Here is a 22,473-nt window from a genome sequence, read left to right on the forward strand (position 1 = left end):
CAGGCGCTGTTCCAGCTCAAACCTGTTGTTACCGGCCAGAATCCCACGGTTTCAAAGTCAATATTATCGGCTTTTCAGGTAGGACAATGAGCTCGAAGGTGCTCTGCACTTCCACATGGCGCTGCTTCTCCACCCTGAAGTTCTCAAGCATCTGCCAAGACGAGGGATAATGTAGAATTAATATACGCCACACTTGAGCCACAGGGGATTGTGACAGTTCTCTTCAAACTTACATGGATGAGGAAGATTTGCATCTCTGCCTCAGCTATTCTGCGTCCTAAACACTGACGGGGGCCGAAGCCGAATCCCAAGCTCCTGAAGTAGTGCGTCTCCGTCCTCAGCCAGCGGGAGGGCAGGTATTGCTCTGGTCGAAAAAACACTTGCGGGTCTCTGCCCATGGCATACAGCCCTAACTGGACCAGAGTCTAAGCACAAAGAAGAAAGATAAGCAGTCCCCCAGCACTGCGCTTAACACCATAAAAATGCTCCTTTACACATATTCACAGAGAATATGTTTTTTACTTACCCCTGCCGGAATGTGGTAGTTCTGAATAATAATATCTTCAGCTATGTACCTCTGCAAGCTGACTGCAACCGGGTGCAACCTGAGCGGTCAGAGCAAAAGTGCTTTATAACCTGGTCAGAGCAGACGGCAGGACAGGAACTGGTAAATGTTTCCTGTGCACCTCCACTTTTGTCACCTCAGTGTTTCCTTCAAGGCTCCTTTGACCAAGGGAATCCGTTTCAGCATCTCCAACATGTCTCCCTGGCTCACAGCCCTGGCTGCGAGCACCTCGGCCCTCAGCTCCTCCTGGAGGTTGGGGTGTCTGGCGAGTTCGTACAGTGTCCACAGCAGCGTTACAGAAGTCTGGAGAAAAACAAATAGCATCAAACTGTCTTCCATGCGGTGGATATCAGTGATGATCAACCTCGTTTCTCACTGTATCCACTCCTCCGGCCATGAGCTCAGTGACGCTGGCCTTGATGTCTTCAATGGATAACTTGTCCAGCATGAGCAAACTGGCCAGGACCCCTGGGTATTTCTTTGGTTCGCTGCTTTCCTCACGGAGCTTCCTGTAGATGTTTTGGATGCAGCGGTCCGCTGATGCAGCAGCAAATAAATGAAGGAAGAATCTGTGCTAAATATAGTCGCTTATGACAATTACAGAAACAACATTTCAAAGCAAATCGAGGAAGAACATTCCTCTGAGTCCTACCGTGGTTGAAGATGCCATCCCAAGCATCCACATGGTCCCGCCACACCTTTGATCGAATGAGCCTAAGCACAGCGGGAGGCACGTACAGCATGGGCGAGGTAGTCTTGAACATGACAGTGATGCAGTCGATAAAGTGTTGCGCTTCAGGGTCAATGTAGTCCATCATCAAACCCAAACGCTCGCCATACAGCACAGAGCTGACCGCTAAGTGGAGCACAGTCGACATGAGACAAAAAACACAAGAATTAAGTTGAGGGGGAAATAAGTGTGGCCAAAGGGAAATATACTTTAATAGTGCGAGGGATAAAAGTCAGCCATACACTCGAGTGCGTATTTAAAGAGCTCTTGAGAAAGATCAGCGGTCCACTTGTTTTGGACACTTCTCTTTATCTTTTTGTGCACTCTGGCCACAAAGTCCTCTCCCACTTCATCCAGCAGCGGCACAAAGTTCTCCAGTGCCTTCAGGGAAATCACCTCCTTATTGAGAACCACACGGTTACTTCTCCAGTCTTCTCCATTCCTGTGGGAAAATTTGGACAGGTCTGTCTTGGCATCGAGTTTATTACAGTGCAGAGAGTCAAAATCAGGTTAAAAAAAAAAAAGAAGAAGTTAGGATGAGGTGTTGTATACCAGTACTCTTAAACCAACAATTCCTTGGTGTGATTTTAAAGCACAAGGTGTCAAAATATGATTAAAACAGAATTTATACTGGGATTGTTGGTGACTGAATTGAATGCATATCTTACAAGATATGATGTTTTGAAAAAAGCTTCCATTATAAATAAATAGGAAAATCCAGATTTTTTTATTTTTTTTATTTTGTATCCAGACAAGTATCGCTCTCAAAATTAAATGGGATCTAAGTTAGACCAAGGCCCATCTTCAGACTTTTTAACATAAAGACCCATTATTGCAGTGTTTCCGTAATTCTACAAACAAACAGACAAACGGCATCAAAAACACAACGTCCTTGGTGGAGGTAAAAAGTAGATAATAAAGGGGATAATAAAAGTACATACTTCAGTAAAACTCCATATTTACGATTCCTGTAGTCTCTGTATGATGTCCAGGGTTCAACTTGCAGCCTTTTAGGATAATGGCCCTCCGCTTTGAACAGGATGGCAGCATCCTCAGGATTGATGATATTTACATTTTCATAATAACCTATTTTTTCCCTGACATACAGAATTTCAGAGCAAAATCAGTGAAAATATCACATCAGCAACTTTACATAACATGACCTTGTGAATTATAAATCACAGATGAATAAAAATATTTATATTTGACAAGGGTATAGACATCATTTGAAGCAATTTGTTTTGTCTATTTATATTATTTGTAATAGATGATTGACATCATTCAGTTTAAAATAGTTTTTTTAAAGATTTAAACTGCCTTGCCTTGCATACCTGTAAATGGGTCCAAACGTGTTGAAGTTCTGCAGCATTATGCGGTGAAGGTTTTTAAAGCCGTTCTGTTTCCAAAAATTGTACAAGTTTGCCACCCCATTTTTCCACTGTCCAGGAATCTCGCTGAAAGGCCTGACGATGCTGCCGCTCTCCGTGTATGCCTGTCTGACCACCGACACACTGCTGCAGCAGTGCACACCTGTGGTCAACGCTTTGATGCAGGAAAAGGGCAGCGTTACAGGCCTACGCCACAAGCTCCAGCCGGCCATCCCTACAGCAGAAATGCTCAGTCGACTCTACCTTCTGCAGCTAGTCTGGCTCTCCCAGGGACATCTGGTGCAAAACAAGGAGGCCGGTCTAAATAGTCATCCCCCTTGCTGCAGCGATCAAGGCTCTCCAGTTGGATTTAAAGCCTGATAGATATGCCACAGACAGCTTGTCAGATTATGCTGAGCTGCAATACATAGTGAATGACTTTTATGAAAGCTCAAGGCAATCATTTATTTACAAAGAGTGTCTGAAATACTGTCAACTAACATTATACTTCAATGCCATTCGATAGCTTGTTGTTTCTGTAAACACGCATTTGCTTTGCAAAGAAAGACAAGGCCGTACAGAGGAGGTTTGCTCAAGACAAATGTATTCAGTGCATACGTTAAAAGCATTCACTTTACCCTCAAAATAAAGGATTTAATAAATACATATTCAAACATCATTCTCGTCTATTTCTTAACCAGATTTATGAGTTCTTCCAGCTTCATGGCAGTCTTTATGTCTCCCTGGATTTGAAGTCTGCCACCGGTGTAAGCAGCAACTGGGCTGAGCTCGCCGTGGAACATCGCCAGAAGGTCGCTGTTGCTCATACTCAGTGTCACATCTGGTTCTTTGCTCAAGGATCCTACTCCAGCCGCACCGCTGCCTACAGAAACACAAGCAGACCAATAGCGATAAAACACACATGGATTTCTTTTTCTGTTGACCACAAGTTTTAGATCACCATTAGATAGATTCGTAGCTGGATAAATCTGAGGGAATAAGCACTCCCAATTACAGGATATTTAGAGAAGGACATGCACCATTACCTTGGCTCAAATCCACATAATAACTGTGACACTGTCCATCTTCCGAGCTGATGTCAAACTGGAAGCAGGCCCCCACCTGGCGGACTAAACTTTCAGACAGCAGGGGTTTGACCCCATCGAGCAGCTCCTCCGCACTGCCTGGTGTTGCCACAGCTGCCGGGGTGATACTGTTGAGTTCGTCTCTAAAGATAATGCTGTCCTCTGTGGATAACAGATGAGTTATAGTTGAGTACCAGTTACAAGCTTTACCTAAACAGCCATGACTTTGCGTGTGTGTAGAGGGACATACTTTGTTTTTGCTGTGAACCACTGTGGCCTAAGAAGTGCATGGCTAACTGCTGAATAGGGCCAGCGAGGCCTTCCAGTCCAGGCACACAGGGAGGCGTGATGAGGGATCCTTGGTCTGGTGCTTTCAGTAGAGAGCCGAGGGTTAGCTCCACCCTGTCCACCTCCAGGCCCCAGTGCCGAGTCAACTCATTTATATCTATCTGTACAAAGCACAGAGAGGATGTAAGATCAATGTGACGCAGTTAAAAACCATCAGAAATCAACTCCGGAGAAGTCTCACCCCGAGATATTCTCCCAGTTTAACTTTCTCAGCTTGGATCTCCCTGACGGTCTTCTTGGCCAGACTGTGGGTCAAAGCATTCTGTGCCGTCATTCTGGTTGAAGCGTTGAGGTCTTGAACTGATACGACCGACATGACTGGATTCCAGATCCTGAACTGGATGTCTGCTCCCACCGACAGCACGCCATCGTCTCGAGTGGTCACCTACAGAATCACATTAAATGTTTGAAGAATATAACGAGACTTCAGCTTCATTAAGCTTGTGAGGTTGAATATACAGTAGGGAAATTCCGAGTCCAACTGCTTAAATATGAGTGAAAAGAACTTGACGCCTTCATCCTATTGAAATGAAGTATTTCAGCTATTACGTAGCTGTGGCTCATTTTCCTGAAAAAGGCCAAAATAAAAATTCAATGCTTTTTAAGATTAATTATTCAGATAATTTTAGAATACTTAGAGGGGTGAGTAATACAGAGATTACAGGGAAGGCCAACATCAAAAACAAAACATTGAGAACTGTCAGTTTCACAGAGTGAAGAGAGCGCCACCTTCAGGGTAAAATAAATTACATGACTGCAAAAATGACATCAGAAACACTTGATGAAAACATGTCGGTAAATATAATTTGCATTATGATTTGATAAACAGTTTCCTTATTTGACTCAATGGAAAGTTAGGGCTACATGAACAGTATCCTGTGAACAACTTGCTCACTCACAACACCTACAACACAACTATATTCTTCACTAAACATATACAAAGGAAATATAAACCTAATTTGCTTTCCACGCAAGTACAGTAACGAAAGGATAAAAGCTGCAGCTCTCCATCTGTTAAAACACATTAAAAGTTTCTCTGACGAGAATGCTTTTCTATGCGAGACACTAGTGGGTTCAAAGCAAACTTTAAAAACCATGAACATATCCTATGAGAAGGAAACTGCAATTTTTTTTGCTGCATTATTCTATGTTTAGCTGGCTGTACATCTCAACGGCAAAGGGTGATTCACCTGGCAAGGAGGGATGTTAAAAGCTCTTGTACGCAGATCAACTCTCTGCCATTGGTCAATGAGAGGCAGAACAAGGACAATACCAGGACCCTTTGGAGGACACACCCGACCCAGACGAAACACGACTACCCTCTGGTAGTTGGGCACCGTCTAGGGACAAAAGCAGTCAAAATAGGTTTGTTTCTATTGTCAAATGAGTGGGCATGCTATGGGTGTAACAGAACATTTCATTTTACCTTCAGCACAAACCATCCGGACACAGGGAATGTTATAAAGGTGCAGATGTAGACAAAAAGGATGACTACCAGGTTGCAAATCCGGGATAGGCATCCTTGGGCAGCATCTAAACAAATAGAAACACATTCAACACTTACTTAAATTAATAATACTAGTAACATTCTAAACCTATATAAAATATTTGCTATAGTCAAAACTAATATTAGCTACCAACCAGTGAAATCGTGTTCAGGGATATTAGGCATGTTGTCAAAAGAAAGTCCTTTATACAACCCTGGCTGGGTGAAGTTTGTGAAGTCAGCTTCCACAAACAAGCCGGGAGTCCTCGGACTTCTGGAGTCCCTCTGAGGCAGCGGCTGATACGACTTGCTAAACATTGTTAGTTAAAACTTCAACTTAACATCAGACATTTAACAGAAAGACGTAAATGTGGTTATTATTACGGAGCTGGACACATGAGCTAATTGTCGCTACTAACTCGGCTAATGTTTTTCCGTGTTTTGGCCCAGTCTTCTTCTGGGTGTTGTGACGTCGGCTCACATTCATCAGTAACTGCTCCATACCGCCACCTAGGGATAGTATAGTGGATGTTCATGACAGTCATTGTTCCCTGTGTCGGATCTTTCTGGAGTCAGATGTTACTTTATTGCTTCTATCAACTTTCATGTACATGCTCGTGAAAAATTACAGAAATTTAGTCCCCACTTTTGCCAAGGAGAGTATGATTTCACCCATGTGTCTTTGTTTGTTGTTTTGTGAACAGAAGTAATTAGAGTCAAAATGCCCCACATGCAGGACATTAGAGCTTTGGCATCTTTAGACATTCCAGGAGAGCAATAATTCAAAATAGACCTTAAATCCACAAGGGTCTAGTTTCAGAAGATGTCCTGGGTAATTCTAAGGGTCGTGAGTTGAATCTCAAACTAAATATTTGATGGGATTTGGAGGCGGCAGTTGCAGTAAATAAATCCTGGAATACTGCAGAACTGGAGACCCTTGTCTATTAAGAATGGGCTAAGATTCTCCAGGAATTCGACCATAAGCTGGTGTCTGGTATGCATCATGTTTGCAGCAGGTTATACTAAGACGGTGAATCATTTTGAGACCAGGAGTTGGTAAAAGTGGCATTTTATGTTGACTTTGTTAAACTCGCTTGTAATGCCTGTTATATTGAGCCATTTCAACTGTTCTTTTCTATTTAGTTATTATCACCAGCTGAATAAGAATATATTTTTCCAATAAAGACCATATGTAACACAGGTTGAAAAAATCTTACTTACTGAGCCAAAATCATCTTGATACACCAACTGACTGAACGTTTCTAGACCTGTGTTTAATCAGAAGATAAATGGACTATATTCAACATTCAATTATCACTACACAGATAACAGTTATTGCATTTTACTTAGCAGATGAAATTCTGCCCAATTTACCATGTAAGTTTTAATGGAACCCACTCATTCCTTTGCTAACACAACACTAATACATTTTTGCATTTTTGTTTCATATTTGGCTTCATTGTCCTTTCAAAAATATATCCACTACAATCACCTCTTACAGCACCCCATACGGTTTCCGCATTCAGGGAGGCTTGCCTTGCAAAGACTCTCAAATAGTCTGTAACTCAAATTGAAGCAAGTTAGATATTGTGTACGTATGATGCGCTGGCTCAGGCAAATGTAATACTGTACTTACATTTTTCAGAAGAATCCTCTGTAGGCTAACCCTCACAGTCATCATGGGAAACACTGACTTCAACAGTAAATGGATTTCTAGCAATAAACTGTGGAGCACCATTTGCTGTAGGTCAGAAAAGTGAAATTATTAGCTCCAGCTGCCTTAAGGTTTTGTGCATACATTGCCAATGCATTTTAATTGAGACAATCTTATTCTTAACAGTGAACAGTGAATTTGCACCCCATTGCTGCATAGTCATTGTGCGGATTCAGAATATATAGGCCTATGCAACCTGACTCGTGAATCGCTGTCTCAACAAAGCCCATTGATCAACTGGGAAAGCCAACAAGACAAACAGAGCATTCAAAGCATAACAGTAAGACTTTTGCTGCACGTTTGTCTATTCATGTGCGAATGCCTCATCTACAATCAATGGTCACACTAGCATTCAGATTTTATAATATATGTCGTATAGGCTGCTGTAGTTCATTCCTTACATTGATGGTGGCATATATATATCAAATTCTGGTCATAATTAAATTAGGATGCATGGTCAGCCAAATAAGGTAAGTACCACAGAAACACCTTAAGCGTTGGGTTCTGTCTTTCCCTGCTACACCTGCAAAGTGCCTTGAGATAACTTTCTGTTATAATCTGGCGCTATGTAAATAACATTTCATTGAAGTGCATTTTTGAGTATTTACTATTACTATTAAACCACAAAAAATGTAAAATCCTTCAGTTTATCACAATATTAATTCTACCACCAGAAGAAGTGTGGTCTGGAAAAATGAGAGAAAAATATCTCCTGAATGCTGCATCGACAACAGAACAGCCCTTCTGTGCGGTTGAAAGTCTTCCGTAGCCAAAGTAAAAAGCCTGGCAATTCAGCGGGTATCGCTCCGGTGAGGTGGTCATCGTTCATGGTAACGGCCACACTCCCTCCACCGTCTGTAGGCCAAGGTGGAGTATAATCAATAAGAGTACATACAAATCAGGGCGAGCGTATCCTTCAGACCTAACCAAGTACATGATGCCTAGTAAGCACCAACTTATGGCATTGCACTACCCATCAGTGGCGCTCAGGTGAGGTGGCGCAAATAATAGAGTCACATGACCGAGGGCAGACAGCGTGAACCATTTTGTGGTTTGTAAGGACTTTATTATTATTATTATTATTATTATTATTTAATTATCGTTTTAGTTTTTTTGCCCCATAGGCTAATATAAATATTCCTGATTTGACCTTTGTAGCACACTAAATGTAAACTGAATGGGACTAAAAAAAAATGTCTCCCATTAAGTAGGCAAAACAAATGCAGCTTGTTTATATACAAACACTTGATGATTAAACAATTTAACAAAATCAATACACCTAGAAGCAATAACAGAATTACAGCAGGCTATGCCGTTCGCCTATTTCTTATGTTTTTCTTTACTTTATGTAGACTATTTTTTTTTCTTAATGGCTAACTGCAAGTATTTCTGTTATAAATTTATTTATTTTCTATCTTTAAAAATAAGTGTGGCACTCATAGTTATTTTATTTTTACATTTTATTTTACAGCCCATCTGACGTAAGGCCGCCCTCGGTCGGTGACGCTGCGTCTCTTTGTTGGCTTAGCAGCGGCGACGTTTTGTTGTTATTTTCGCCTCAGCTGAAAGACAGGCTCGGATAATTTTGCTTTTCATATTGTTCCGCAATCAGCATTTCACACGCTGTAGACATTCGGGTGTGCTTGTCACGAGTTGATAACCACCTTAGGAATGGACTCGGACGAGGGTTATAACTATGAATACGACGACGAAGAGGAGGAATGTAGCGAGGATAGCGCCGAAGAGGAACCCGAGGACGACACCCTGGAGCTCGGAGAGGTGGAATTGGTCGATCCCGTGGTCGCTGGTGGCGATCGAGATGAGTGTGGCGATACTGGTGGAGGTGGCCACGGTCTTGGCGAGGAAGAGGAAGAGGACTATCGTTTCGAGGTTTTGACTGCCGAACAGATCCTCCAGCATATGGTGGAGTGCATCAGGGAGGTCAACGAGGTCATCCAGGTAGGTATTTTGGTATGACAGTGTCAGGAAAGACCGGGGTCGAGGCTTCGGTAAAGCGCAAACAGGCCTCGGATGTCCGCTTAGCCGTCAGCTAGCTATTGGAGTAGTTTACTTGCTGGAAGTTGACTGTTTCAGAACAGTGAAAATAATGACTAATCTGTTCTCCGTTAAGTTTCTTTTTCTTGTTTCCGTGATATTTAAAATGACTGTGTGGACAACATTAAATGTGCACATTTTGCAAAAGTACTCGTGCGAATTTTGTTCCAGGAAGTAGTCTAATCCCCACTGACAACTTCGATGCAACCTTTGCTAAGCTAACGTTAGCTTGCAAGTTAGCTTCCTGCTAGCCTAGCACCTGGCCGGAAAATCGCTACGTTAACCTCTTTAGTTCGACAACTGCGAACTCCAGTCGTCACTGGATGACAATCTGGCTACCTTAACTAAGGAATCAAATCTTAATTTCACAAAATATGATAAAAAAGGTGAGCTGTCACCTTACTTCCAGTTTATGTGAGACGAAAGGCTTGGTCATCGAGTTGTACGTAAGTTGCATGCTAGGTTGCTTGTGTTGGCATGAGCAATCGAACATTATTTTATGCTTTACAATACAGCTCGGATTGAAATAATGAAAGTCATAATCTATTGCGGTATAAAGTACATTTAAAACGAAATAAGGAAAAGCCGTGGACTCTTTCTGCTTCTTGTCAACTTGGGCCTCCATTTCCTTTATTTAAGTCCAGTTTGGTTCATTATGAAATTGACATGGGTATGGATATATATACCTTTAAATGCTTTATAGCCTGGAAATAAAAAATGCTGCTGGAAGCAGCATATGTCTGATATGTGTGCATGTCACTCTATGGACTTTGGTTTTACCACAAGAAATGTTTTAAGTCCACTGACAAAAGCTGATAGACTACGCATGCACCAAATATTTGGTTATTTACTTCCAATTAAAGCACTGAATACATTTCGATTCCACATGAAATATATCAAATAAGCATGATACAGTTGAATCTTAAAATGATACAGTTGAGCAAAGTACACACTTGGCACATCATCAACTCGTGATTTATTGCTGCTCTTGATTTTACTTGACTTTGAGAATAATTTCACAATCATCGTAATACAGTATGTAAATTTCCCCCCTGGAGGCCTATTTATTGGGAATTTAATTCTAGATTTCCTTGCAGCCATTTCTTGAAGTTGGTTTTCACCTATTACAAGGGAAGATTCCACTGCAGAGCAACTTGGAGTGCACTGCGTATAACGTTACTACGTACATTTAGTCCTGCGTTTGCTCCGGTGAGCTTTCACACCGCTGACGAAACGAAGCAGGGTTCTCTTGCAAGCGATCCGAGACCCCAATTTTTCAGGTGGACTTGTTTGATCCTCACCAGAGTTCAGATGCGCTTGGATCGTTCGGATCACACTCGCCCGAATGGAGCGGACCATCCGAGGCAAGGAACTCCGGTCCACTTACCTGATCCATATGCTTCCACTGAGAAGCTGTGAGAGAAATATTGTCTTCACCCAAAATAACTCGAAGGCAGAGTGGGGGAGGGTCATGGATTCACCACTGCTTTTGTAACTTTGCAAACGGAATGAACATCCTGCAAGATTACTGCTAAAACATTTGGATCTTTGGCCAGGTCCCAAGACAAGTGATTTAAATATAGCAACCTGTCAAAAGTATTTATTTTTTTATATTCTCGTACCTCTCAACCTTCCTCACAAGTTTCAGCCCCCGCCAGTGAAGTGGCATTCCATGTCCCAAGAGCCAGTCTCTGTGTCTGGGATCTGCCACTCAATCCACACTGTACCCGTCCCCTGTGGTTCTCTCAGCAGGTGGTGAATCCATCGGAGATTGGGCCCATTTTGTTATTTCAGGTGGAGCCCAGCTGGGCCCCCGTGGGCAGAGGCCCGGCCACCAGGCACTTTCAAACAGGGCGGGGCCTTGGTTGCACCATTGCGGGTGACGTCAGGGTCCTTGCTTATAGGAGTTTTGACTGCGTAGTTTGGCCTATCACCCAGGTCCTGTTTGCCATAAAGCATAAAGCCCCCGACAAAAAAGCTCCTAGGAACGGAGACGCTTGTGAATTACTGAAATGAAACAAGTGCACATACGGTCTAAGTAACATAAATGGCATAAATAAAGTATAGTATTTTGCGGCTGTTCTTGGGTGCATGGGGAGGGTACGCCCGGATTAGTAGGGGAAACACTGTTCTCTTCATTCGTGACCTCATTCATTGTAACATAGCTGTAATGATGACTATAATAAGAGAAAAAGCAGCAGAGAGGCAGTTTCTTCAGGTGGGGTCATAAAGGAGTTGGCTTCTATAAATGTAGTCTGTGGTATATGGTCTATGTGTTATTATAACTTTGTGCTAACTAAGATTCATTTCTCACCAACATTTTCTTATTCCTCTAGAATCCTGCAACAATAACGCGCATCCTTCTCAGCCACTTCAACTGGGATAAAGAAAAGCTAATGGAAAGGTAGCAGTCTTTTTGGTACATTCTCTTTTGATTGTAAGCGGAGTCGACTGTGAGAGCTAATTTCTTCATGTGTTAACTGATTTCTTTTTTTTGTCACTTCTCATGTAGATATTTTGATGGTAATCTTGACAAGCTTTTCTCCGAGTGTCATGTAATTAACCCCAGCAAGAAGCCTCGGATCCGTCCTCCCATCAATACTCGGTCGTCTTCACAGGACATGCCATGTCAGATCTGCTATCTGAACTTCCCCAACGCTGTAAGTCCTGTAGTTACATAGTTACTGCATTGTGCTTAGTTAATGTGTGTTCAGGTTGAAGTTGGAGTCTAATAGCATAGATTTTATTGAAAAATAAATAATATTAAGGTAGAATGGCAGCTGATGCTCTGCACCCTGTTATAAGACACCTTTTCTGTTAGCCAATTGATGTTCTTAATCACTCATGTCCCTGACATTTAAGTGTTTTTAGGATGAAAAGTTAAAATAATTCAAACCCTAAAGACAAGTTCAGTTGTTGTTTTGTAACTAATGCGTTCAGACAAAATCTAAATGTGCTTCCGACCTAGTGATGTTTTTAATTTAGCTGCATGGTTCAGATTATTTTAATCTGTAATAAACCTTTTTGGGGCGTTACGGTTAAGCAGGCAAAGTTATCCATTTATTATTTCAATCAGTTTGTGTGATGAAATATTTCTGACTTGTTATGTTTTTAAGTGTTGCATTTTCCCAAGGATCCTTTGTCTTGCCGAGTCATCAGAAGCACATTATGCTCATGTGAGGGCTTATTTGTTACATTCCTCCTTTTCTTTGTCAGTATTTTACAGGCCTAGAGTGTGGACACAAGTTCTGCATGCAGTGCTGGGGAGATTACCTGACTACCAAAATCATAGAGGAAGGAATGGGACAGGTGAGATTTGTTTTAGAGTACAAGTTAGTCACAAGTACTTTTTATTTCTTTTTGCTGTCTAACCGATTTTCCCTGTGTTTTGTCTTCTTAGACCATTTCTTGTCCTGCTCATAGTTGTGACATTTTGGTTGATGACAACACTGTCATGTGAGTATTTTTGTCTAATTGTGACATTTGGCTCAATTTTGTCACAGTTGTCAAAAGATCTTAAATTCAAAATAAAATTAGTCAATACAATATGCAATAGAGGTAAACTGATTCAAGGTTTGAGTAATTAGTGTCGTTAGGGCTAAAGGCTAATGCTAGTAAAACTCGGTCCAGTAGTGGTCAGCAGCTTCCACAAGTTAAGTTTGAGGGAAATCCAAGTGTAATATATTCTAGGATTTGTATTTTAAGCAGAGGATTTTTTTTGGGACCACTACATTGACATCCAACCAGATGTACGTTGAAATACTGTATGTCTCTATTTAAAGCATGCAGTCTAATCTCGTGTACCATTTGTTAAGCTGACAGTAATTGTATTAACCTACATTCTGATTGGAGCAGCCCGAGAGAGACCTAACCTTGTTTACTTTAGGTAGAAGCCTGTTTATTAATATAAGCTCCTGATGACAACGCTGAATTTTATGAAACGCATTTTGTACAACTTGAAACTAAACTTATAGCTTTGTCATTATGGAATGTGTATCTCAGCAAAATATATACATATCAAATATTTATGTGTATATAATCACTCATGAGAAAAGGTATGTCACTTGACAGGTTGATTTCAGTGTTACTTTTTGTGCTACTGGTTTGTCATAGTTTCTTAGATTAAATGTAAAAGATTCTACTTTTCCACATTTCTTAATTATATGAAATAAAATACTACATGTTTTGACTCCTCCTGCAGGCGCCTCATAACTGATTCAAAAGTGAAGTTGAAGTACCAGCATCTAATTACAAATAGCTTTGTAGAGGTAAGCTTTGGGATTTCTTTCTACTTCACAGTCATTTGAAATGCAATATAAACCCTGATTTATGATTTCATTTGTCCTGTATGTATTACTTGGAGAAGAAAGGGATGTAATGTGTGCATAGTCAAACTTTAAGTTGATAGCCTGTTCTCTGATTCCTCCTTTAAGTGCAATCGACTGTTAAAGTGGTGTCCTGCACCAGATTGCCATCATGTGGTCAAAGTCCAGTATCCAGATGCCAAACCGGTGAGGTGCAAGTGTGGCCGTCAGTTCTGGTAAGCAAGCTTTTTATATTTTTTATTTTTGGGTAAGTCTGCAGCAGTGCTTGAAAATGTAAGGTGTATATTTCATACTAACTATTACACCAAGTGAGAATATGATTTTATGAAGCCTCCTGTATTTGCAGCTTCAACTGTGGAGAGAATTGGCATGATCCTGTCAAGTGTAAGGTAAGGCAGTCGAGAGTGAGAGAAATACTGACTTGTTCCTTCATAAGTCAAATTCAGTTCAGATTAGCATTCTTGCCTAATGATTATTTCTTATTCTGATTTCTTTCTAGTGGCTGAGAAAGTGGATAAAGAAATGCGATGATGACAGCGAAACTTCAAACTGGATTGCAGCAAATACTAAGGTATGGATTCAAAGTGGGAGATTGTGTAGATTGAGAATTAATCTGCTTCTCTGTGAATCTTTTTTTGAGACAATTTCACATTTATTTGTTTTAAGTACCGGTAATTCATATATTAACCATTGTAGTGAGTATGGACACCTTGAAAGAATGCTCTGTCATTAAAAGTCTTAAGTTCAGTATTTAAGGTAAGTGACAATACTGAAATTATAATCATGATTGCGTGAGACCCATTGCTCAATATGCATATCATGCTCTTTATTTTCAGTCTTATCATAATAGTGATGTTTAGAATCAGATGTTACATTTTAGTTTTAATTGTACCGATACTGATCCTACCTGACAGTAAGCCATTTTAAGACAAAGCCTGTTCCTCTTAGTGTATTTGTATCCTGACAAGTTGTAATGAGTTTGTACACATTCAGGTGAGATGAGAGTTAGCCAATCACAAGAGCTCTTGTGGACACCACTCTGGAAACCTGCCAAAAACAAATGCTGGCCAGATTAACTCTTTCTGAAAAAATACCTTTTTTAAATTCTTCTGTCTCCTGACAGGAGTGTCCAAAATGCCATGTCACCATTGAAAAAGATGGTGGCTGCAACCACATGGTATGTCGAAACCAGAACTGCAAAGCTGAGTTCTGCTGGGTGTGCTTGGGTCCGTGGGAACCCCATGGCTCAGCCTGGTAAGAGATCACTGTTTACGAAGAACATAAAATAAAACGGTCTCTTTTTTGTGTTCCTTGTAGGAATCCCTAAAATATTAGGGAATAATACAATGTTGTCGACCAGTAGTGTTGTGTATTATGCTCTTCTTTACTTTATTGACCTGGCTGTGACATTTCAGGTACAACTGCAATCGCTACAATGAAGATGATGCAAAGGCAGCCAGAGACGCTCAAGAGGTATTATATATGACACATTTTGTAATGGAGCATCAGCACCCATCTTTGCCACTGGTGCAACTGTGTGGCAGTTCTAATCACACAAAGGCATCAGTATTGTTTCGTTCACGTATCACCGAGTAACACGACATTCATACGAGCAAGTCCTGAAACAATTAAAATTTCTATAAATATGTTTTTTTTTTTTTTCCTACAATAAGTTTATTGCCTCAGAACAACTATGCAATACAGGATTTCTGCTGTGTCGGACTGAAGAATATAATTAAGTTAGACTTTTTTATGTTATGGTTATTTCCTAATGCTACTAACAATCCAACAGAAGAATCCTTTTGTGCATTTAAAGGATTTGTGTCGAGTGCTTTTCAAATTGGCATGCTTAATCTAAGACCATGTTTCAGCGCTCCAGGGCTGCCTTGCAGAGGTACCTGTTCTACTGCAACCGCTACATGAACCACATGCAGAGCCTGCGCTTCGAGCACAAACTCTATGCTCAGGTTAAGCAGAAGATGGAGGAGATGCAGCAGCACAACATGTCCTGGATTGAGGTGCAGTTTCTGAAGAAGGCTGTGGACGTGTTGTGCCAGTGCCGCTCCACGCTCATGTTCACTTACGTCTTTGCCTTCTACCTCAAGAAGAACAACCAGTCCATTATTTTCGAGGTATGGTCGTTGGGAATGTTCTACTCGACTGTCAGAAGAGGTAGAATGACGTAATAAAATAGAGATATTTAGTATAATACAATTAGCAAACATAGTTAGTGTTGTTAGTTTTGACGGCATCGACTAAGGAATTTATTAGTGTTGTGGAAATAGGTGTTGGCTTAGAATTTATTGGAACATGTTTCATCCATTATAGATATATGTTTAGATAAACATGAGATTGAGATTCACATTTAATTCTAATCTAATTTTCCAAAAACCCCACCCCAAGAACAACCAGGCCGACCTGGAAAATGCCACCGAGGTGCTCTCCGGTTACCTAGAGCGGGATATCTCCCAGGACTCCTTGCAGGACATCAAACAGAAAGTACAAGATAAGTACAGGTCAGTGAAAGAAGACTAATATATCCTGTCTGCCAGTGTTGCATTTAGGTTGTTGGACCCCGACAAATGTTTTGTGTCTTTCCAGATACTGTGAGAGCAGGCGAAGAGTGCTGCTGCAGCATGTGCATGAAGGCTACGAGAAGGACCTGTGGGAATACATTGAAGATTGAGGACACTACCCATTGCAACAGACTCTTGAGTATCTAGACAAACTAGAGCGCTGATGCAAGTTAACAGGGCAGCACAGGCCTTCTATTGCCTCTCCTTTGGCAAACCAACCACTTTTGCATTGTCCTTGGATTTGTTTAACAAAATCTTCAAAGTAAATTCTATTTAAACAAAAGCTAGAGTAATAAAAACAAAATGTAATACAGTATTGTTAGCAAAAGAGTGGAGAAAGCAGAAAATCCATCTTAAACAAATTCATTCTTTTGGCTCTTATTGTAACACATCCCTGAACTGTATAATTTTTCTATGTTTTTTTTGCTTGTGAATCTTCTATGTTTTGATTTTGACTTTTGTTTTCCCATTCGTGTGCAAATGTTCTCAACACAGCTTTAATTGTCCCGGCCGTGTCTACAATATGTGAGGTCCCTGTCTGGGAGGCGGAGTTTTGATCGGCTGATTGCAACGGGCTAAAGAAGAAAAAAAAAAACATCTAAAGAACAAAACAAGAAGTCTGTATTTTTCATTTTGTACATAGTCCATATGCATGGAAGTTAAAGAGCAAGAGTGGCACGTGTTTGCATCATTTGAAATATTTATTCTTTTCCACGCTGAAAAAGGGTGTACTTTTGCCATTTAGGTTGAGTTTGTTTACTCCTTCCATAATGTGTGGGAGTGGAGGTCTTTGGCAATAAAGCATTCACCCTATCATCCCCAGTCTTAGCGTTGCATTTTATCAGTAACTTTAAATGGGGATTGATAGAAAGAAGTTCTTCTAGTTGCCACGTGAGCAAAAGACAAATGACTTGGCAAAAGTGCAAAAAGTTTAGAAATATGACAGAAAATGTTTTACTGTTCAAAGTTGAGGCAGAAAGTTCCGGCTCTGAGTTGCTCTAACCCATTTCCATACCCTCTTAGTTTAGTGATTATTTGCAAGAGCCGAACTGAGTGACATTCACTCCATTTCTTTTCCTCTTTCCCAACGCGGGTTGACGTAGCCCTCTTATAGTTCAGTTCAGTTTGCACCTTGGGGTATGAATGATGGTAATGGAATGTATTGACAGCACGGCTTTGCAGTGCTGAGGTCGGGCTGGATCGCTGTCAACGGCGACGGGCATTTGCATCACTCTTGCAGGGAATACTTAAATGGAATGGGGTCGATGGTGGCCATGCCTCATTGAAGAGAGCTCTGATCTTGCAGCGAGACAGATACTGCTTTGAACCAAGCTTCAAAGATGGACGTTAGGCAGATGATGAACGTAGGGCAGACATCTTAAGTTTGTTGGACTGTTTTACAGTGCCGTTATGCTTCCGCATTAAAGACTGCATCTTCCGCGCATGGATAGCGGAGGATTTAACATGGAAATAGCGGTGCCCCTCCAGGTTTTCCAGGTTCTTTTCAATATGGACGCTCCTCTGGTCGTCAAGCTCTCTGCTTGTAAATGCTCCTTCACGTCTCTGCGATATGGTAGTCTCCACGTGCTTGACTGGGGGAGACATGAATATACAGGCACTGATGCAAGGCAGAAGATGGCACCAAAGTGTCAGCTTTCATTTAAACACATCCTTTAATCCAGTTTCAGATCTTTCGGGAATTCGCTCCCACTTGCTTCTTATGTGTTCAAACTTATTATTTTATCCTAGAAAATGATAAAACTGTATTGTTTATTTGAATAAATGTCATGAGAAATCTTGTTTTTGGGAGTACTGCGTGAGTCATTAGAGTAGGTTTGGTTTCAATCGTATTTGGCCAAACATCATTGATGCACTGCTTGCTGTATTTTGCGTTGTAATATACTACAGACCTTTGCAGAGCTGTGTCTTCCAGAACTGTGGTGATAATTTGGGAACTTTCAAGTTAAGACAAACTGTTAGCTTTTATGCACCACTTTCACTTGGAGTTTGTATGATAAAGATCTGGTTGTTTGTATGATACTTTTAATTTTACCAGACCAATGATGCCGCAAGTTGGTTAACCGCTAGATGATAACAAAAGAGGGGCTATTATCTCTTTTAAGTTGTAGTGCAGGTAACACACCAGCTATTGCTGTGAATATTAGGCTAGTCTGATGTCCAGGACTCACTGGTTTCATTGTCTGACAGTAGTTCTTGAACATTTCAACCTAAAGTTTGAAATAACAGAAGCAGCTTCTCACATTAAATTGAGACCTAAAAGAAGAACTTTGAATAATACTTTTCTACATATCTTCTTTATGCTATCCAAAGTGTTTTACTTCCTCTTAGTGTAAAAATGTGGGAGAAATTAGTTGTCTGTTTTGGAGAAAATATTAAAATGCAAAATGTTGCAAACATTGTTCTTGCGTGGGTGGTTGTTTGATGACAGATGCTGTTTATTATGGCAACAGCCATCGTCCTTGAAACAAGTGATTTTCAACCATATCTTGGAATGATAGCTGAACACAAATGCAACAGAACAGCACTTCTTACAGTAAAGAAACCTTGGAACTCATTTATCTGCCACTAGATGGGGGCAAAAACACATTTTACTCTCGTGCTATTATTTCCCAAAGGAAGTGTCTAGAAAATGAACTTTTTTTTTTTTTTTTACAAGACTGCAAGATTAACTTGTGAAAACTTTTGTCCTGCATGATGGTTTGCGAAGACGATGTGAGAATTAATTTGCCGTTAAGTAATCCCATGAAACTCAGGTAAGTGAATTAAAAAAAAATCTTAAATGTATTTAAGACAAGCAAGACCTCAATATTTATTGAAGACAATCGTCAGACGTCATCAGGTAACGGACATGAGCAGCTCTGGAGCAGCTTAGAGAACTACAGTAATGCTTCGTCCTTCCTGTTACACACAAAGCACCAACCACATTCTTGGTAAAAACCCCTACAAACACAAAACTGGCACTCTGGAAAACTGTATACATGGCTGGCACTTAACGGTACAACCTTTCAAAATGTAAAAAAATAAAATAACAGCAGACTTTAATCGTGTGACGCTCAAATATGCCAAACTTGAGTTATTTACAGTTAAAGGTTTAAAAAAAACATGCAGTGTTTAATAGCTTTTTTTTTTTAGGAGGCTACGCTGTTGCAATTTTGTGACAAAACCAATTCAATATAATAAATCGTAGAAAATCCTTGAGTGAAAAAATACTACAGGATGCTGCAACTCAAGTCAGTCCCTTTCAAGTGACGGAACGTTTACCCAGACCGTAGGAAACTGCACTCTGATGTGACAAAACGGGGCACGCTGCCATTCATTTGCCGACACTAGTCTTCAATCTTGAGCCAGCCTTTTTCATAGTCAATCAGCAGTTCCAGGTAATACTTCCACTCTGGCTCGCTGTCATACCGGACCTCATAGACCGTCTTAAGAGGGTTGGAGTGGGCCTCGTGGACGCGCAGCACTTCCCCGCTGTACCATGCTTCTGATTTGTCATCTTCTTCGTACAGATGGCGAATCCTCTTGCCAACCAGGTCTGGGGAGTAGAGCTCCAAAGCCCTCTGAGCTCTCTGGACAGCCGAGCGCAGGACCCAGCGCCTCCTGCGCTCGGCGCTGTGACACGCGGCCAAGTAGGGACAGTATTTGATCTTCAAAAGCGATTTTTGTTTTCTTTTTGAAGAGCCGCTAAGGGCCCGTACAGTGCGAGGGCAGCTTCCTGTTCGCTGCCACCTGCGAGTAGTAGTTGGCGTCCTGTGAAGGTCCAGCTCGCTGCTGACTTTTCCGTCCTCGTTATCAGTCTGTGAAAGGGGCGGGTCAAGAAATGTCCTTGAACCTGAGATTTTTTGATAGTGGGCCTTTTTTCTGCCCAAACCTTCGCTAAACATCCTCCTCAATTTTAGAATCATGCCCGAACAATCGTTGGATCCAACCGCAGGTTTGATTGCTCCAGCAGACTGACTAACAGGACACGGACTGGATGTTTCCGGTTCTGGGTCATTGGGGAAAGGCGGAAGCTCATCAAAAGATAAAGGACATGTCCATGAATTGTCAGGAGATGTGCTGAGTGGACTCTTTGTTCCTTCAGACGGATGCTCATGCAGGTTTTTGCTTCTAACTGCATTCCGGACAACTACACTTACTGGATCCTCTGCCGTTTCCTCATCCGATAAACTGTTGTCCAGAAACATGCGCCTTGAACTGCTCTTCACTCTGCTCTTACTTCCGTTTATTGTAAAAATAGGCTGTGCTTCCTGGTCCCCGGCATGCGTCAGTGCATGCTTTTGTGGCGAGGCTGGTGAAGCAGAGACGTCGTACAATGCAGGACTACTGCTGATTGTCACCTCACAATAATCATATTTTGCTTGAGGTGAAAGATTGATCACATCTAATCCTGCAACACAGGGAATACAGCAGTTAGAAGATGTCAACATAAATAATAAAACATTGAACAAAAACTTGTGGCGCTGGCAAAATGCGAATTTCTTTTACACACGTGTAAATGAAGAATTTTTAATAAAAATCATATTAAACTTCATTAAGCTGTTCAAAAAATAGTTTCTGCAGCACAAGCTAGGAGGCACAAGATCCTGCACGTCCACAGGTTGAAAGCCATTGATCCCATAGTCCTTATTCAGTGCACAAGAACAATGAGAAAGTACTCTAGTAATATCAGTAGACATTATTGGGATAGCAGGATCCTCCACCACAAAACACCCTTTGAACAGAGAGAGCCGAAAGCTGGGAAGTAAGTCAGCTGCTGCAAAGAATCAGGGAAAAAGCAGCAGTTAGGAAAGAGAGAAAATAATAGAAGAGAAGTGGTCAGATTTCAAAGCCAAGTGCACTTGAACCATGTGACCTGCTAATATCAGCAGTGAAAGGAAGTGCAATTAAGCCCAATTCTGTTAGCAAATGCGTGTGAAAAGTACCATTACAGGCGCTGAAGGATCCCAAGTATATATATATATATATATATATATATTTAAAAAAAACTAATTTAATGAATAAGATATTGTGATATCATCCCCCTGCCCCATATGTGAATCTGCATATGCAGTAAATATGGGCTGTATATGCAGCCGCCATTGGCATATATTCTCTCATAATATTATTTATTCTTAAATTAAAAGTTATGCTTGCCTTCATATTTTTATTTTAGCTTTCATGAAACTAAAATGAGAAACTGAAAGTCCAAGTTATTTTAATACAGTTCTGAAAATCTCTAACGTTTAATTTTTCACCTTCAAATATATTTTGACATTGCAGGTTCTGTTCATCGGATATTTTCCAGGTATATTTTTTGTTCCTTCTGATCATGTTTTCCTCAAAGTATGAGGAAGTGACAACATGAGAAAAAAGGCAAAGGAACTTTCTCGGATATGTTTCCTTCATGCACCGTATTCATGTGACTGGGAGAATAACAAAGAAACCAACTGTCCTTGATGGTGTAGTTCAATGAGCCACGCATTTTTTACATTGTTGTACATTTTTGAGTTACGCACACATGCACGTAAACAAATGTGTGAAACCTTCAACCATCACCCTACATACTTTTCAGAATGAAATGAGAACCTCATTGAATTTTAGATGCAGATGAAATCTGCCCACAACCCTTTTATTTCAGATATTTATCTTTTGAAGCAATTTCAGCATTGTATTTTCACTTTTGCGCAGACAAACTCTGCACATTTTGTTGGACAATTCCTCTACAAAAAAAAAAGAATTATGAAACACTTTGACTTCAGGTGACCTCTCGTAACATCATTAGGTTCATTCATACTGCCAAACAGGTAGCCCAGCTCAACACCCTGCCCTCCTCCCACACTCGGCGACGACAACGCAATCATGCAACTGGGATTAGTCAATGAAAGGGTTAACACAGCTTTCCTGATTTGAGATCAGAAAAAAAGCAGGGACAACAAAAATAATTATACCTGGGATCTCTTTTGGACATCAGGTGAGGTTGATTCTGTGAAAAAATAAATGAATTTGATATTGAATATTTATAGATTGTTCATCTGTTAAAAAAGGGCCAGTAATGCAGAAATAGGATTACTAGGGGATACGGAGAAGACTGGATTAACTCCAGACCCAAGGTCTGGTCTTTGAATGGCTGTTTCTAGAAACATAGATTGTCAGTGTGCATAAAGAAAACTGTGCTGAATATCATAAACTGTATGAAATGAGAATATACGCCTCTTTTCA

General features: G+C 40.8%; 3 protein-coding genes across 3 annotated transcripts; 1 reads left to right on the top strand and 2 right to left on the bottom strand.

Moving 5' to 3' along the window:
- Nucleotides 1–28: 28 nt before the first annotated feature.
- cyp11a1.2 (cytochrome P450 family 11 subfamily A member 1, tandem duplicate 2) lies at nucleotides 29–2,895 on the bottom strand. The gene is made up of 9 exons (XM_068739834.1): nucleotides 2,627–2,895; nucleotides 2,237–2,392; nucleotides 1,538–1,737; nucleotides 1,218–1,421; nucleotides 942–1,102; nucleotides 702–868; nucleotides 527–605; nucleotides 234–425; nucleotides 29–151 (listed from the first exon to the last, which is right to left on the bottom strand). Exons 1-9 carry the CDS (start codon nucleotides 2,893–2,895, stop codon nucleotides 29–31), a joined length of 1,551 nt encoding a protein of 516 aa, XP_068595935.1.
- Nucleotides 2,896–3,250: 355 nt separating this feature from the next.
- stoml1 (stomatin (EPB72)-like 1) lies at nucleotides 3,251–5,899 on the bottom strand. Its single transcript, XM_068739835.1, has 7 exons — nucleotides 5,737–5,899; nucleotides 5,522–5,628; nucleotides 5,286–5,435; nucleotides 4,277–4,480; nucleotides 3,998–4,196; nucleotides 3,709–3,909; nucleotides 3,251–3,545 (listed from the first exon to the last, which is right to left on the bottom strand). Exons 1-7 carry the CDS (start codon nucleotides 5,897–5,899, stop codon nucleotides 3,349–3,351), a joined length of 1,221 nt encoding a protein of 406 aa, XP_068595936.1. The 3' UTR covers nucleotides 3,251–3,348.
- A 2,948-nt stretch (nucleotides 5,900–8,847) lies between these two features.
- Nucleotides 8,848–18,051, top strand: arih1 (ariadne ubiquitin-conjugating enzyme E2 binding protein homolog 1 (Drosophila)). The gene is made up of 14 exons (XM_068739129.1): nucleotides 8,848–9,254; nucleotides 11,687–11,754; nucleotides 11,863–12,010; nucleotides 12,567–12,659; nucleotides 12,751–12,806; nucleotides 13,552–13,618; nucleotides 13,784–13,890; nucleotides 14,022–14,064; nucleotides 14,175–14,246; nucleotides 14,799–14,929; nucleotides 15,091–15,148; nucleotides 15,547–15,807; nucleotides 16,079–16,191; nucleotides 16,277–18,051. Exons 1-14 carry the CDS (start codon nucleotides 8,967–8,969, stop codon nucleotides 16,359–16,361), a joined length of 1,590 nt encoding a protein of 529 aa, XP_068595230.1. The 5' UTR covers nucleotides 8,848–8,966; the 3' UTR covers nucleotides 16,362–18,051.
- The last annotated feature ends 4,422 nt before the right edge of the window (nucleotides 18,052–22,473 follow it).

This window comes from Brachionichthys hirsutus, chromosome 5 (assembly GCF_040956055.1).
Source record: "Brachionichthys hirsutus isolate HB-005 chromosome 5, CSIRO-AGI_Bhir_v1, whole genome shotgun sequence".
In the NCBI taxonomy this organism is placed as follows: domain Eukaryota; kingdom Metazoa; phylum Chordata; class Actinopteri; order Lophiiformes; family Brachionichthyidae; genus Brachionichthys; species Brachionichthys hirsutus.

What these genes read in the sequence shown, in the direction of transcription:
- cyp11a1.2 (XM_068739834.1), bottom strand. Translation starts at nt 2,895, where the DNA reads ATGGCCGGCTGGAGCTTGTGGCGTAGGCCTGTAACGCTGCCCTTTTCC. An exon ending in ACTACCACATTCCGGCAGGG is followed by an intron (nt 426 to 526) that starts GTAAGTAAAAAA and finishes CTTTGTGCTTAG; the next exon opens with ACTCTGGTCCAGTTAGGGCT. An exon ending in TGCAAATCTTCCTCATCCAT is followed by an intron (nt 152 to 233) that starts GTAAGTTTGAAG and finishes TCGTCTTGGCAG; the next exon opens with ATGCTTGAGAACTTCAGGGT.
- stoml1 (XM_068739835.1), bottom strand. Translation starts at nt 5,899, where the DNA reads ATGTTTAGCAAGTCGTATCAGCCGCTGCCTCAGAGGGACTCCAGAAGT. An exon ending in AACTGGGAGAATATCTCGGG is followed by an intron (nt 4,197 to 4,276) that starts GTGAGACTTCTC and finishes TGCTTTGTACAG; the next exon opens with ATAGATATAAATGAGTTGAC. An exon ending in TTATGTGGATTTGAGCCAAG is followed by an intron (nt 3,546 to 3,708) that starts GTAATGGTGCAT and finishes GTGTTTCTGTAG; the next exon opens with GCAGCGGTGCGGCTGGAGTA.
- arih1 (XM_068739129.1), top strand. Translation starts at nt 8,967, where the DNA reads ATGGACTCGGACGAGGGTTATAACTATGAATACGACGACGAAGAGGAG. An exon ending in GGATTGCAGCAAATACTAAG is followed by an intron (nt 14,247 to 14,798) that starts GTATGGATTCAA and finishes GTCTCCTGACAG; the next exon opens with GAGTGTCCAAAATGCCATGT. An exon ending in GAACCCCATGGCTCAGCCTG is followed by an intron (nt 14,930 to 15,090) that starts GTAAGAGATCAC and finishes GTGACATTTCAG; the next exon opens with GTACAACTGCAATCGCTACA.